Below are 13,825 nucleotides of genomic sequence, written 5' to 3'. Positions count from 1 at the left end.
ACACAATACCTCTCGCTGAATTAGAGTTGGAGTGGGAGGGAAAAGGGAAGAAGGGAAGGAGGAGAGAGCTACAGGGGTTTTTGATTTGCAGTCTGTTGTGATTTCTGCCTTTCTTACTTCTTGTAATCTATCTGACTTGATGACATTTGAAATAAAAAACAAAGACACATATGTACATCAAATTAACAAGACACATTTTGCTCTTTATGAAAACAAAAAGCACTAGTTTGCATCCTCATGTACTCATGTATAGTTGCTGATGCAATTCGACAATAAGTGTGATTTTATTTCATCACCCAGACAAATAGCTGATCAAAATACTTACATTTTGCAGAAACTGTGCAATACATTCAGCAGTATTTAGTGCCAGTAGTTTCATTTTGAAGTTGACTAAAATTTCCACAGCAACAAAGACCAGGATCTTGCAAGAACCACTAATGACTTTGTCCCAAACCCTACAAAATAATTGAAATGTAAATGTACTAAAACATTGAAAGGTAGTGCCGAAAATTTGTCTGAAAAACAAAAAACTTTGCACCAACTAATCTCTAAAGATTTATCTCCAAAATAAAGGGTCACATTCGGCAGAGCTTTGGCATGGAAAAAAGGCTGCATTGTGGCCCGAAGTGCATTATAAGTTACTCACCGTAGTGACTAACGTACTCTTAGTCCATAGTCCCCTTTCCTCCATACTGTATTTGCGTTCCTTCCAACGGACAGGAGACGGAACCTTTTTCACCTGAAAAAACCTTCTGCCCCTTTAAATTTAGAGGCGCGCGGGAGCGCCGCCCAGGGAGCATGAGCTGCCCTGACTCTGCCCTTCGGCGCCACACCTCAGTCCCCATTCGTCGACAATAGATTTTACCATTGCCTAATGACACCAGTATTATTAGGGGGGAGGTTGGTGGGACGTATGGAGGAAAGGGGACTATGGACTAAGAGTACGTTAGTCACTACGGTGAGTAACTTAGAATTACTCTTACGTCCCGTCCCCTTTCCTCCATACTGTATGGGCGATTAAAATCGATTGTAGCCCCAGGGTGGAGAGGAGACCCTCCTTAAGCAAATAGGTTCCTGAGAACCGCCTGTCCGAAAGCCGCATCAGGTCTAGAGCCGGCATCCAAACAGTAATGCTTGCAAAAAGCCGAGGGAGAGGCCCAAGTGGCCGCCCTGCTTATGACTTGCCAAGGGACATGGTGCTGGAATGCGACGGCCGTTGTCTTGGCCCCGACTGCGTGGGCATGCATGTTGGCCGGGAGCGGCTTGTGCTGGCCCTCGTACGCTTCTTTGATGGCAGAGACCATCCAGCTGGATATGGAAGTCTTCGAGGCCTGATAGCCTGGCCTCGAGCCGCCAAAAGTGGCGAACAGGGCGTCCTACTTGCGGAAGCTCTTGGTCCTGTCCAAGTAGAATTTCAGGGTGTACCTGACATCCAGGCAGTGCAGCACTCTCTGTGCTTCCTGCTTGGGATCGGGAAAGAACGTCGGAAGGACCATTTCCTCGTTCAAGTGAAATGCAGATGGAACCTTGGGTAGAAATGCCGGGTGCATCTGCATGACTACTTCGTTCCTGTGAAAGGTGGTATATGGTTCTGAGGCGACCAGTGCCTGAATTTCGCTGACTCTGTGAGCCGAGGTAAGACCGACTAGTAAGGCCGTCTTAATGGTGACCAGCCTAATGCTCACGGACACCATTGGCTCGAATGTTTTGTGTGCCAGGGAGCCCAAGACTATATTCAGGTCCCACACTGGGTGGGGTCTCTTGATGTGCGGGTAGAGCCTCGCGAGACCGGTCAGGTGTTTGATGATAGGGTTGGAGGAGGAAAAAATGCCTTCCTCCGAGTTCATGTAAGCCCCAATGGCTGCAAGGTATGTACGGCAGGTGTTGACCTGTACACCCGAATGAACAAGGTGCGCCGAAAAGGAGAGCACGTCGTCCAGATTGCAGGCCAAAGGGTCAATTCCCCTGGAGTCTGCCCAGAGGCAGAACCTGGTCCATTTTCTCTTGTACTGGGCCCTGGTGGCTTTGCTCCTGGCGCCCTGTATGATCTCCAGATTGGCCTGTGAGAGGCTAAGGTGCCGAAGCGTTACCTGCTCAGGTGCCACGCTGTAAGGGCTAGCTTCCCTGATGCAGGGTGGATGATACTGCCCCCCTGCTGCGCCAGAAGATGTGCTGGGCCCGTCGGGAGGTGTATCGGGGGCCCCTCCGAGAGGCTGAGGAGCTCCGAAAACCATGGTCTGGCCGGCCACCATGGAGCAATCAGAATGATGCGGAGCTGGAGCGACTCCTTGAGCTTGCAAAGTATCTTGTGGATCAGGGGAGTGGGCGGAAAGGTGTAGGCCTTCATGCCGGTCCACTGGAGGTGAAATGCGTTGCCCAGAGAGCTGGGGCCTTGACACTGCCAGGATGCAAACTGGGGGCACTTCTTGTTGTGCCAGGTGGCAAAGAGATCCACTTGGGGGAGACCCCACCTTTTGAAGATCTCCTGAATAACGAGGTTGTTTAGCTGCCACTCGTAATTGTCCGCTCCTAGCCTGCTGAGCCTGTCCGCCTCCAGGTTGGATTCGCCCGTGAGGTGGACTGCCGAGAGGTAAATTTCGTTTTCCAAGGCCCATTCTCACATGCTGATCGCCAGTCTGCACAGAGGAGGGGTTCTGGTGCCTCCCTGCTGGTTGACGCAGTACATGCTGGTCGAGTTGTCTGTCTGGATAAGGACAACCTTGCCCTTGAGAAGTTGTAGGAATGCTCTGAGCACTAGCCAGATGGCGTTCAGCTCCAACCAATTGATGTGGTACTCCTGCACCTGTAGAGTCCAGGTGGCGTGGACGGAGAGATCGTCCTGTCTCACCAGCTCTCGAGCGAGGAGTCTGTTGTGATGGTGGCCTGCAGAGAAAGCAGCCGGAAAGGGCTTGCCCGTCTATAGGTTGTAGTCCCTGGACCACCAAGCTAGGTCCGGGTGGAGAGATGGAGGAACGCTGATCATTTCGGATTGAGAGCCCCGCTCCTGACTCCATGAGGCCGCGAAGTGCAGCTGAATCCTTCTCATCCTTAGCCTCGTGTGCAGGATGGCTAGCAGAACCACTGCTAGTAGACCCAGGAGATGTTAATACCACCAAGCCAAGGTCACCTCTCTGCTGAGGAAGTGGACAGTGGCCCTCTTGATGGCCGAGATCTTGTCTTCCGACGGGAAGACCTTCTCGGAGCATGTGTCCCAAATGAGTTCCAGGAACGTCAGAGTTTGCGTAGGGAGCAGCTGTGACTTCTTGAGGTTGAGCGAGAAGCCCAGGTCAAGCAGTGTGTTCATAAGGGCATGGGAGGAGTGGTGAACTGCTTCCAGATGTAGCCCTGGTGAACAAGTCGTCGACGTATGGATAGATGTGGAGGCCCTGCTCTCTGAGGAGGGCCGCTACTGCGTTTATGAGTTTGATAAAGACCCTGGGGGTTGAGTTGAGACCAAACGGGAGGACCTTAGACTGAAAATGGTAGCCCATGATCCTGAACCGTAAAAAAGAACGATGGGGCTGCCAGTCTCCCTTGTCCAATGTCTCTGCTATAAAATCTGGGGTAACCATCTTGAATTTTTGCAGGGTTAAGGAGAGGTTGAGGGTGGAAAGGTCCAGCACAACTCTCAGGCCCGCCTGGTTGTTCTTCTGAAAAATCCTGGAGAAGAAGCCAAAGCCTCGCTGGGAGGCTGGAACTTCCTCCACTGCCTGGCTCTCTACGAGCGACCGGATCTCTGCCAAAAGAGTTGCTGTCCCAACCTGTGGGAGTGGAGGGGAGGAGGGAGGAGAGGCTGGAAATGTGCATGGAGAGCAAGCCTGCCCCCCCACCGGAGACACGTGGACCCGAAGGGGCGTGTCATGCCTTCTTTCCCTCGGAGGCTGAAGAAGGGGACTGGAAAAAGCCCTTTTTGTTGTTTGCGCCGGTTCTGAGACGGCAAGCAGTCCAGTTGCCTGGATCTGCGTTCCTGGAAGCTGCGGGACCCTCCATATGTACGACCCTTCTCTGAGCGCTGCTGAGATTGGATGTAAGGTTTGGGCGTGGTCTTTGTAAGAATGGACAAGGGCTTTGCCCTTTTTTGAGCTGTTCATTTTTGTCCAGCTCTTCATCCGTAGAGGAGTGGAAGAGGTCCGCCCTTCGAACGGTAGATCTAGAATGCGCTCCTGGACGTCCAGGTTGAATTTCATCACCCGGAGCCAGGCTGTGCGCCTCATGTCCGTGGCAAGGCAGATGGCACGGCCCGAGGTATCGATATGCGCCACTGTGGATTCCATGAGGTCATGCGCCACGAGCTTGGCCTCCGCTAGCCCTGCATTAAAGCGCGATTGGCATTGGGAGGGGATTTCCTGGAGGAAGTCCGCAATTTCCCACCATAACCGTTGGTTGGCGGCAGCAGCATGGCATCTGCGTTAGCCTGACGCAGGTGCAAGGAGGCGTTGGAGTAGATCTTCTTGCCGTAAGCCTCCAAGATCATCTCCTCCTTGCCTAGCAGCACCGCAGAGGAGGAGGCTGAGGAGACTGAGGTTTGGAGTAAAGCGATGCCGCAGCGATCACCGAGGAGTGTGGCTGAGGATGGGTCAAGAGCAAGAGTGTGTCCCCCTCCATCTGCCTGTACTTGGCGTCCAGGTGTCAGTTGACCGGCTGGACTGAGTGGGGTTTGAGCCAACCCTCCTTGGCCAGTCAGACAACATTGGTTTGCAGTGGAATCCCTGTGCTGGCACAGGAGCGTCTTTTAAGGACTTCAGCCAGAACCCCCTCTGATGGCTGTTCGACCTCGGGCTGAGGGAGGCCTAGGTACTCCGCCAGGCCAGCAAGATGTTCATGGAAGGCCCTGGCTGAGGATGGCGTGTCCGGATCCTCCCCCGTGTCCTGCCAATCTGGAGGATCTTGTGGAGAAGGAGGGGTAGATGTGCGCCAGAGGTTGGGGTACCGAGACCGCAGCCAAAGGCTGAGGCGTCAGAGGATGCAGAGTTGGCTGTGGAGCCAGAGGAGGCGGCTGCACCGGGGTCAGAGAGCCCGATGGAGGCGTCTGTGGTGCTGCTAGCATGGCAGGGAGGACTTCCCTGACTGCGTCCTTGATGATAACCCCCATCTGAGGAGACCTCATGAGGACAAGGAATTTATCGAAGAGCACCTCCTCACTGGCCAAAGAGGTGGCAGGGGGGTACGACAGGGTAGCGGGGGACTGCTGGAGCCGCTGCGTACTCCGTCCGTATGGACGCATTGGCAAGTTGCCCTGCGTATATGAAAGAGTGTAGGCCACGTACCTGGTTGCGACCAGTTCCACCTCGACACTCGTTCTTCGCCGAATTCGTGGAATGGTGTCAGACGGGTGCTCCTGTCTGGCGCGGCAGCCATTTTGTCGAGCTGCCTGCCACATGCCTGCGACGTGTTGCCCAGCCTGCTGGGTCCGGCCTCATCCAAGACACTCGCGTGTAGATCGCAAGGCCTACCCTGCTCCTCGGGTTTCAGCCCGGTAGGTGTGACGCCCTCGACCTGGGGGTCGATAGAGCTGCGTTTAGGCACCCTCTCTGACGTATTGCCAGTATTAGGGCGTAGCCCCTCGGACGTATTGCCGGTGTTCGGTGTAGACCCTCTGCCATTACGCCGGTAGAAGGGCGTAGCCCCTCAGGTGCAGACCCGGTACAAGAACCTTCCGGTCCCTCAACACTGCGTCCGGGAGGATCCGAGGAACCCTCGACCCGAAGGCCGATAGCTGTAGCAGCCTCGGTGCATGTGCCGGTGGAAGGACCTGGCCGGTCCCGCCCATGCGGGAGAGTCCCTGGGAAGGAGTCTCCCTTGCGGGGTGCGCTGGAAAATATCGGCATTATCTTGGACCTGGGACAATGCTTCACAAAGTTCTTGAGATCCTCTGGAGGCAACTTCTGGAAGAGCTCCCTCAACCTGGCTAGTCTGTTCTTCAGCGCCTTTGAGGACAGCGAGTCACGCGACAAACATGATTGCCAACCGTGGTCTTGGCCAAGGCAACGTAGGCAGAGGGCGTGGGGGTCTGAAGTTGAGAAGAGCCTGTTGCAGGATGGACACCAGCTGAACCCTGTAAAAATCGACATGTGCCGGGAAGGAGCGTCACGCCTGAAGACCGAGGACGGAGTACCTGAATGATAGAAAAGACAAAGAAGAAGTATCCACGCGTGTAATTACATGGCTGAAGCCAAACCCAGGAGCGCTGGTGAATTCGGCCCGTTCCCGTCGAGGCAGAAAAGGGGACTGGGGTGTGGCGGCGGAGTCAGGGCAGCGCATGCTCCCTGGGCCGCGCCCCTGCCCGTCTACACTTAAAGGGGAAGACGTTTTTTTCTGGTGAAAAAGGTTCCGTCTCCCGTCCCTTCGAAGGGACACCCATACAGTATGGAGGAAAGGGGACGGGATGCAAGAGTATAGCATGGTCACCTGCTCTCCAACTGGCTTGCAAATACACCTGTTAAGGACAGATTACTGCAGTTACCCAGCAGTATTAGAGAAGCTGCCCAACATACCAACATTTAAAGCGGCCCTGAAACACCACTTCCTTTCCATGGAAGGGATTGCTACCATCGCCTCGCGAAGTCTCGCCCACCTCCTTTGCCTTGTTGAACATACTAAACTTGCCCCACCAACCGGATCTCAATCTACTGATGAACCCCCTTGCCCTAATGTATTTAGAGAAACCTGTAAAGGGTTTGCTCCAGTCACTGCTGTTAGTCACTTCTGCAGCGTTTCCGCAACAAATACAAGTACAATCAATGCTTCAAATCACCTTTGCGCTGCCTAAGTCCACTTACATTGGCTACACGACAGCCGTGCCCTGGGCACTGACACCATAACACAAGCCTCGTTCATTGGCTTTGTTACAATTGGATTTGTCACTTTATGAGATGGGCGGTATAACTGCTGCCAACGTGTGCTGTGCGGCACAGTACACATTTTGATGAATCCATGAGTCACTTTCCACTGAAGGCAAAAACTGACGCAGTATGCAGAAGAGAGCCATGGGAAGTGTCTCACGCGCACATGGAAAGCAAAACACCAACAGGCCTATCTAGTCATTTGTTTTCTTGGAGGAGGATCATTAATTTGCCGCTCTTACCGTCACTGTTTCTCAATCAATTGCCGGTACACACACTTCGCACCTCAGAGATGAATCTTGGTCATGTTTTCTATGGCGCATCTCTTAATTTGCATGCCTTTACCAGGGACGTCAAGGTCTCCCTTGCTACCCCTGATACCCCTGTTATCTCCCTTGCTACCTGTAAAAAATAATAATATATATATATTTAAGAGGATCCTGCACTGTGGCCAGCAGCATGTGGCTCTTTGTTACTGGAGTGGCTGGTTTTCTGTTAGCTATACCCGTCATCAAGATAGCTCATTGGGTTGAGCGATCACTGCTGCAATGTGCATGTGATCTGCAGGTTTGGCTCCTGGCAAGGTTAACTTAGCCTTTCATCCAACTGGTTGGGATATATTGTATGTATATTTGTTTTATATGAAGCGCTTAAGTGTAAGTGCTATATAATAACACATCATTATCGTTTGGCCTTGGACGTCTGCTTGCATTCACAGTGATTTGGTAATAAGGGCCTATACACACTGATATTAATGATACATATGGCGATCCATTCTTGTATGAAATGTATATCACTTTACAGTGATATCGTGACCATATTTTTCATAGTGTACTTGGAAACAATGCTATGTGATGCCACTTCCGTTTTGGCAAAGGTTGAAAGGTCGTGTTGCATCACTTTCCGTGATGTCACTTGGGGGTGTGGTCCAGTGACATGACTTCCTGTGATGACATCAGGGGTCACAGTACATGTGATGCCACTTCCGCTACCCCTGGCATTTTGGTGAAATGAAGTCCTTGGCTCCAGCATGCATTTAATGTGTCAAAAACACAAGTCGCAAAGGTTATCATTAAACATGCTAGACGTAGTCATTAATTGATGACCGCGCTCTACTTACCTTCTCTCTCTCAGTCAGGGCATCTTTAAACTAATCAATGGACATAGCTCAGAGGAGCCATTGCACTCCATATGAGATAGACAAGGCAACCAAACAACAACAGCTCATGTGAAGCACTCACGCCGCTGAGGAAGTTTCAAGAAAGATGCAGATTTTGTACTGATAAGTATTTCTTATGACTTACTGCCACCCCAAATACTACCATGACCATATTTCTATCTCAAAAACCTGAAACATTTATATGTGCAGGTAAAAATAACTAATGCATGAAGGAATGTCCTTCGAATAGAATGGGTAAATCTGCCGCTCTTCAAATTCATATCTGTCTTCTATCCAGCCAAACACTTTTAATAAAAAATGTACATATTGGTTTACAAAACAAAAAGCAAATACTCATGCTGAGCAAATACTTTTGATATATGAACTTTTGCAGTGTGCACCTAGTGGTGTGTAGTAGAAAAGCTTTGCATCTATGCACATTAACAGTTGCTGAAACAAGGCCCTTTATCACTTGAAAGAAAGTACAACATGTAACACATGCTAAACCTGTACATTGGGCGTGCTCTCTCCGGAGGTCCCTGACAGACAAGGAGGTAGTCAATATCTCAATAATCAAAGAGCTGACGCTCTAGTGAGCAATCTCACGTAAACTGTTATGTATTTGGACCACAGTGCATTTGCTGCCACTTAACTAGCCAAACACTGTAGGAAACTGTTGCATCTAATGATTGTGGCAATTTTCTTTTAATTTGGAAAAGTATCCACATGTTAGTTCTAATTAACTACAAGGCCGGTTTCCCAGCAGGGAAAGTTCCTATTGCTTGATTATTGTAACACTAACACAACTGTCTGACTTTGGCTACCATCTACTGTTGGCAGATATGTGTGTTGTTCGGTTTGATTTGCAAATAAGAATTGACCGCGGCGTGGGGCAACTCTTTCAAGAAGGCACAACACTCGTCTTGGCGCCGTCATTTTTTCATGCCATTGAGCACTTGGGTCAATTTGCTCATCAAAGGTATAATGGCTTTAAACACATTACGCAATCCATCAGCACACACCAGTAGATCTCTCTACACATCGTGTGTCTAGCAGGGCAAAGACAGACAAGTAAAATACATAAAAAACAAAATGGGTCCGCCCACATGTTGCATAACCACATCTAGAGCATCCTGTATATAATATCACTTAATAATGAGAATTGACGTGGACGTCCCCACCACAGTATAGTTCAAGTCTTTAAAGACTGTAGAAGTGCTCTTTGCAATTTCATATCTATACGCAGTTATACAACTTCTTCATGCAATCGAGCACTTAGGTACATTTCCTTATCAAAAGGTATAATGGCTTCCAAGATATTACACAATCCAAGAGTAGACATCTCTTGGTAATGAACTGATCAGGATGTCCCACTGTGGTTTGGTACAAGTCCTTGAAGAGAGCACAACACTTCTTAACACCACCATATCTTGTCATCAAGGAACATTTAATGCCATGGATCACTTGGGTCCATTTTCTCAGGAAACGGTATAACAGCTTCAAAAACATTACACAATACGCATGGCCACACTTGTATAATCTTCATACATTGAAGGGTATGTCCCTAGTGCCCTGAAAGGAGCACTGGTGAAGCCCCTACTGAAGAAGCCTAATTCGGACCCCACTATTCTAAAAAAAAACGATTTCCCAGGATCCAATCTATGCTGGCCTACTAAAATCCTAGAGAAAGTGGTTTGCGGTCAAGTTCAGGATTTTGTAGACAGCAAGAGCCTCCTGGACGAATGTCAGTCAAGGTTTCGCCCCAATAATGGAACAGAGACTGCCTTATTGGCAGTCCAGAATGACCCGTTGCAAGCTGCAGATGGGGGAGGATCTACAATTTTGTTGATGCTGGACACATCTGCGGTTTTCGATACGATCAACCATAAAATTATTCTCCAACGTATTGGGAAAATCGGGAAAGCCTCAAAAGTTGTGGTAGACTGGTTTAGATCCTTCCAGAGAGATAGGTCCCAGCGGGTAATACTGGGGGGCTTCCTTTCAGACTTACTATGGTTAAGATGTGGGGTCCCACAAGGCTCAGCACTCTCGCCATGGATTTTTAATTTGTACATTTGCCCATTAGGGGGTCACATTGAGAAAGCATGGATTAACATTCCATTCTTATGCTGTTGATACCCAGGTCTATGTGGAAACGGCCAACGTAGCTGAGATCAAAAGATGGATGGTATGTAACCAGTTACAGCTCAACGCAGCCAAAACTGAGGTAATACTTTTTGGACCAGGGAATAAGATGAGGGCTGAAAAACAAAATATAATCCAGCGGATTCTGGGTGAAGAACTCCAGTTCTCAAAGAAAGTAAGGAATCTGGGATGTATATGGCAGGACAACCTGGGCAGTGAAGCCCAGGTAGGTGCTTAAGTGAAGGCTGTGTACTACTCATTACGTATGCTCAGGAATGTCCTTCCTTTTGTGGCAATTGAAGATCAACCAGTAGTCGTAGGGGCGTTAACTAACTCTCATCTAGACTACTGCAATACTCCACTGGCAGAAATTCGCAATACTCTACTGGCAGAAATTCCAGCAAAACAGATGAGACTTCAGAGGGCCCAGAACGCGGCAGTTAGGTTAATTGCCCATCTGGGAAAAACGGACCATGTCTCTACCCCCCCGTAGATCGCTTCATTGGCTGATGGTGGAGGATCGGGTCAAGTTCAAGGTGGCATGTCTCATGTTCAAATGTTTTTATGACTTGGCACCAAAATATCTGAGTGCCAGGATCCACCGCTTAGAGATCTCTGTTCGGGAGATAAATTGTTGATGAACATCCATCGGTCTAAACAGACTTCGAAGGGTGATAGAAGGTTCTCAGTGTTTGGACTGAAGCTATGGAATCAACTACCATTGACCATCCGGTCATGCCCATCGTTAGAAGGCTTCAGAAAAGCACTAACAACCTTTCTATTCAAGTGAACCAAAGTGATACCGGCCACAGCAGCTTTCTCAGTCAAAATGTAAACTATAGCAAACATTTGCGCCCAAATGTAGTTGATTCTGCCTGGTGCACGCAAGGAATACACAAAATCAAAATGTGCGTCTAGTAGGGCAAAGACAGAGAAGTAAAATAGAACAAACAAGAAAATCACTGGGTTCACTACATGTTGAAAAACCACACCTAGAAACCAAGGAATGAATTAGCACTTGCCTCCAAAGTTCAATAGTTAATGCAGATTTAATTGTATAAATACTGCTAGCCAAAATCGCATTTTTCTTCAACACCAAGCCTAAAGGTTACAAAGTTTTTGTCTCATTTAAAAAGTAAAATTATATCTATGTAATATTCCCCTTCATCCATCCTTGTAAATTCAATCACAAACAGAATAAGGTTTAAGTTACTTACCTGTAACTATTGTTCTCCAGAATGGGTCTGGCATGGATTCACATGCTCATGAATATTCCCCGTGAGGCAGGGAATCCTCTGTAAAAGAAAAAACTGTTTCACTTTCACTTTAAAACTATATTTCTCCTCTAAACCAATCACTATTCTCTGGGTCATAGATCCCCATCAAATGACAGTCGTCTCCCTAAGCCCCACCTCTGGCAGCTATTGTCAGATTTGGTAAGCACGTAAAGTGTCAGAATGACCAGGAAGAGCCGCAAAAGGGCCAGGCGGAGGGTTCGTATGTGGATCCATGCCAGACCCATGTTGGAGAACAATAGTTAGAGGTAAGTAACTTAAACCTTCTCCAGCATGGGGTCTGGCATGGATTCACAAGCTCATGAATAATGAATACAAAGCAGTACACACTACACATTACCATGGGAGGTGGCAAGGCTCAACAGAAGCAACACGTACCCCTGTAACAGACTCACCTCAAGAGAACAGGTTGCGTAGCACTGCTTCGCCGACTCTGGACTCCTCCCTGGAATCTCTGATGACGCAGTAGAACTTCGTGAAGGTATGCATGGACCTCCACATTGCAACTCTGCAGATGTCAGGCAGGGGCACGCCAGAAAAGAACACCATCTTTGCAGCAATTGCTCTGGTGGAGTGGGCTATCGCACGACCCGTCAGAGGCCGGCTAGCCAGCCGATGACAGTGCATGATGCAGCCGGAGAGCCACCTTGAGATGGAAGCCTTAGACAAGGCCTTCCTATGATTCACCGGTCCAAAGTTCACAAACAATTTAGAAGTCGTCCAAAAGCTCTTTGTGCGTGACACGTAGAACTTCAATGCACGAACAACGTCCAGCTAACGCAGTCCGGCCTTGGCCAAGGATTGCAACTACGGCAGGATCTGTGGGACTGTGACCCTCAAAAGGGATAATCTGTTGTGACTGGCACCACGTAGCAAATCGCTTCCACTTGTGACCGCAGCACTTCAAGGTCGACAACACACTGGCCTCTGCGAGGGCCTCCCTGCAGTCCGCTGGCATCTCATACCCTCCAAACTCTAAGGCAGCAGGAGCCAAGCCCTCAGGTTCAGCAATGCTGGGTCGTGATGAAGGATTGCGCCTCCTTTTCTGTTAAGATCTGGAACCACTGGCAGCTTCACCAGAGGCCAGGCTGAGAAGGTCCGGATACAAAATCTGCCTCTGCCACGCCAGGACGATTAGTATCATCTTGCATTGACACCGAGTGTGTTGATGACGCGCAGCAGAAGAGGGATTGGAGGAAACGCATACAGAAACAGCCCTTCCCACAGGAAGAACGTGTCCCCCAAGCTCCTCGTTGGTGGAATTTGCTGGCAAACTTCTGCCAGTTGGAGTTCGCTACTGTCGCAAATAGATTGATATGGGGCCTGCTCCACTTGACGAGGCGGTGGTCCACCTGATCCTGCCAAGGTTCCTACTCGTGGCAGGAGCGCAGTTCCCTGCTGAGGGAGTCTCCAGCCAGGTGAAGAGGGATGAGGAACATCCCCCGTCTGACGGCCCAGAACCACAAGTCCTGCGCTTTCTTGGAGAGCGCCGGGGATCGAGTGCTCCCTTGTTTCCTGATGTAGAACATGGTGGTGGTGTCACGTGAAGTTCCTCACCACCCTTCTCTTCAGAGACAGAAGGAACGACTTGAGGGCCCAGAGCACTGCCCATAACGCCAAGATGTTGATATGAAGATCCTTCTCCTCCGGCAGCTACAGGCCTCTGACCTGTAAACGTCTGGCGTGGGCTCCCCAGCCCTCCAGGAAAGTGTCCATGGTGACCGTCTCCTGGTATGGGGGGGATTGAAATCCCGTGCCCTGAGCGATGTTGGAGCGGACTCCCCACCATCCTATCGCCCTGCAGAACTAATTTCTGAGAGAGTGATCTGTCCATGAAGCTTCCGGACACCTGTTAATTATAATGATAAATTATCAGGTAAGCATCCAGGAAATCCTGTAGGGGTCGGATTTGCAACCTGCGAGGTAGATGCAGGACATCATGTCGATTAACGACTTGATGGCCCGCACTGTGCGATCATAGTCGACGACAGCCTTTGCACCTTTCCTTGAATGGCTGCTATCCTCTCCTCCGAGTGCGATGCCAGGCAAGACACTGTATGGAGTCTGGCGCCTAGGAACAGCGCGTTCTGCGATGGCATTAAGCAGGACTTTGGATAATTGACGGTGAATTCCAGACCGGTCAGTAACTGGACGGTCATCTCCGTGTGCCCATCGGCCAACTCCCTCGAGCAGGTGTGAATCAGCCAGTCATCCAGGTATGGTATACGTGTATGCCCTGAAGATGTAGATGGCCCACCACTTGTGCCAGGCATTTCGTGAACACCGTGGGTGCCAACTTCAAGCTGAAAGGTAGAGCCTTGAATTGGTAGCGCTGCCCATGCACCATGAGAAAATTTGATGTTTCTTGTGAATGGGGATGTGAC

The 13,825-nt window shown here is 49.8% G+C and overlaps 1 protein-coding gene across 2 annotated transcripts in view; it reads right to left on the bottom strand.

Annotated features, from left to right (window-relative positions):
* Window positions 1-13,825, bottom strand: part of TBC1D7 (TBC1 domain family member 7) — a 474,622-nt gene that overhangs the window by 62,623 nt on the left and 398,174 nt on the right. For both annotated transcript variants that reach the window (XM_069620493.1, XM_069620492.1), the window contains exon 7: window positions 326-455. In XM_069620493.1, coding sequence (XP_069476594.1) covers window positions 326-455 — 130 coding nt within the window. The remainder of the gene's footprint in view (window positions 1-325; window positions 456-13,825) is intronic.

This window comes from Ambystoma mexicanum, chromosome 5q (assembly GCF_040938575.1).
Source record: "Ambystoma mexicanum isolate Mex_15411 chromosome 5q, UKY_AmexF1_1, whole genome shotgun sequence".
NCBI classification, from domain to species: domain Eukaryota; kingdom Metazoa; phylum Chordata; class Amphibia; order Caudata; family Ambystomatidae; genus Ambystoma; species Ambystoma mexicanum.
This window is presented reverse-complemented; position numbering and strand designations above follow the sequence as displayed.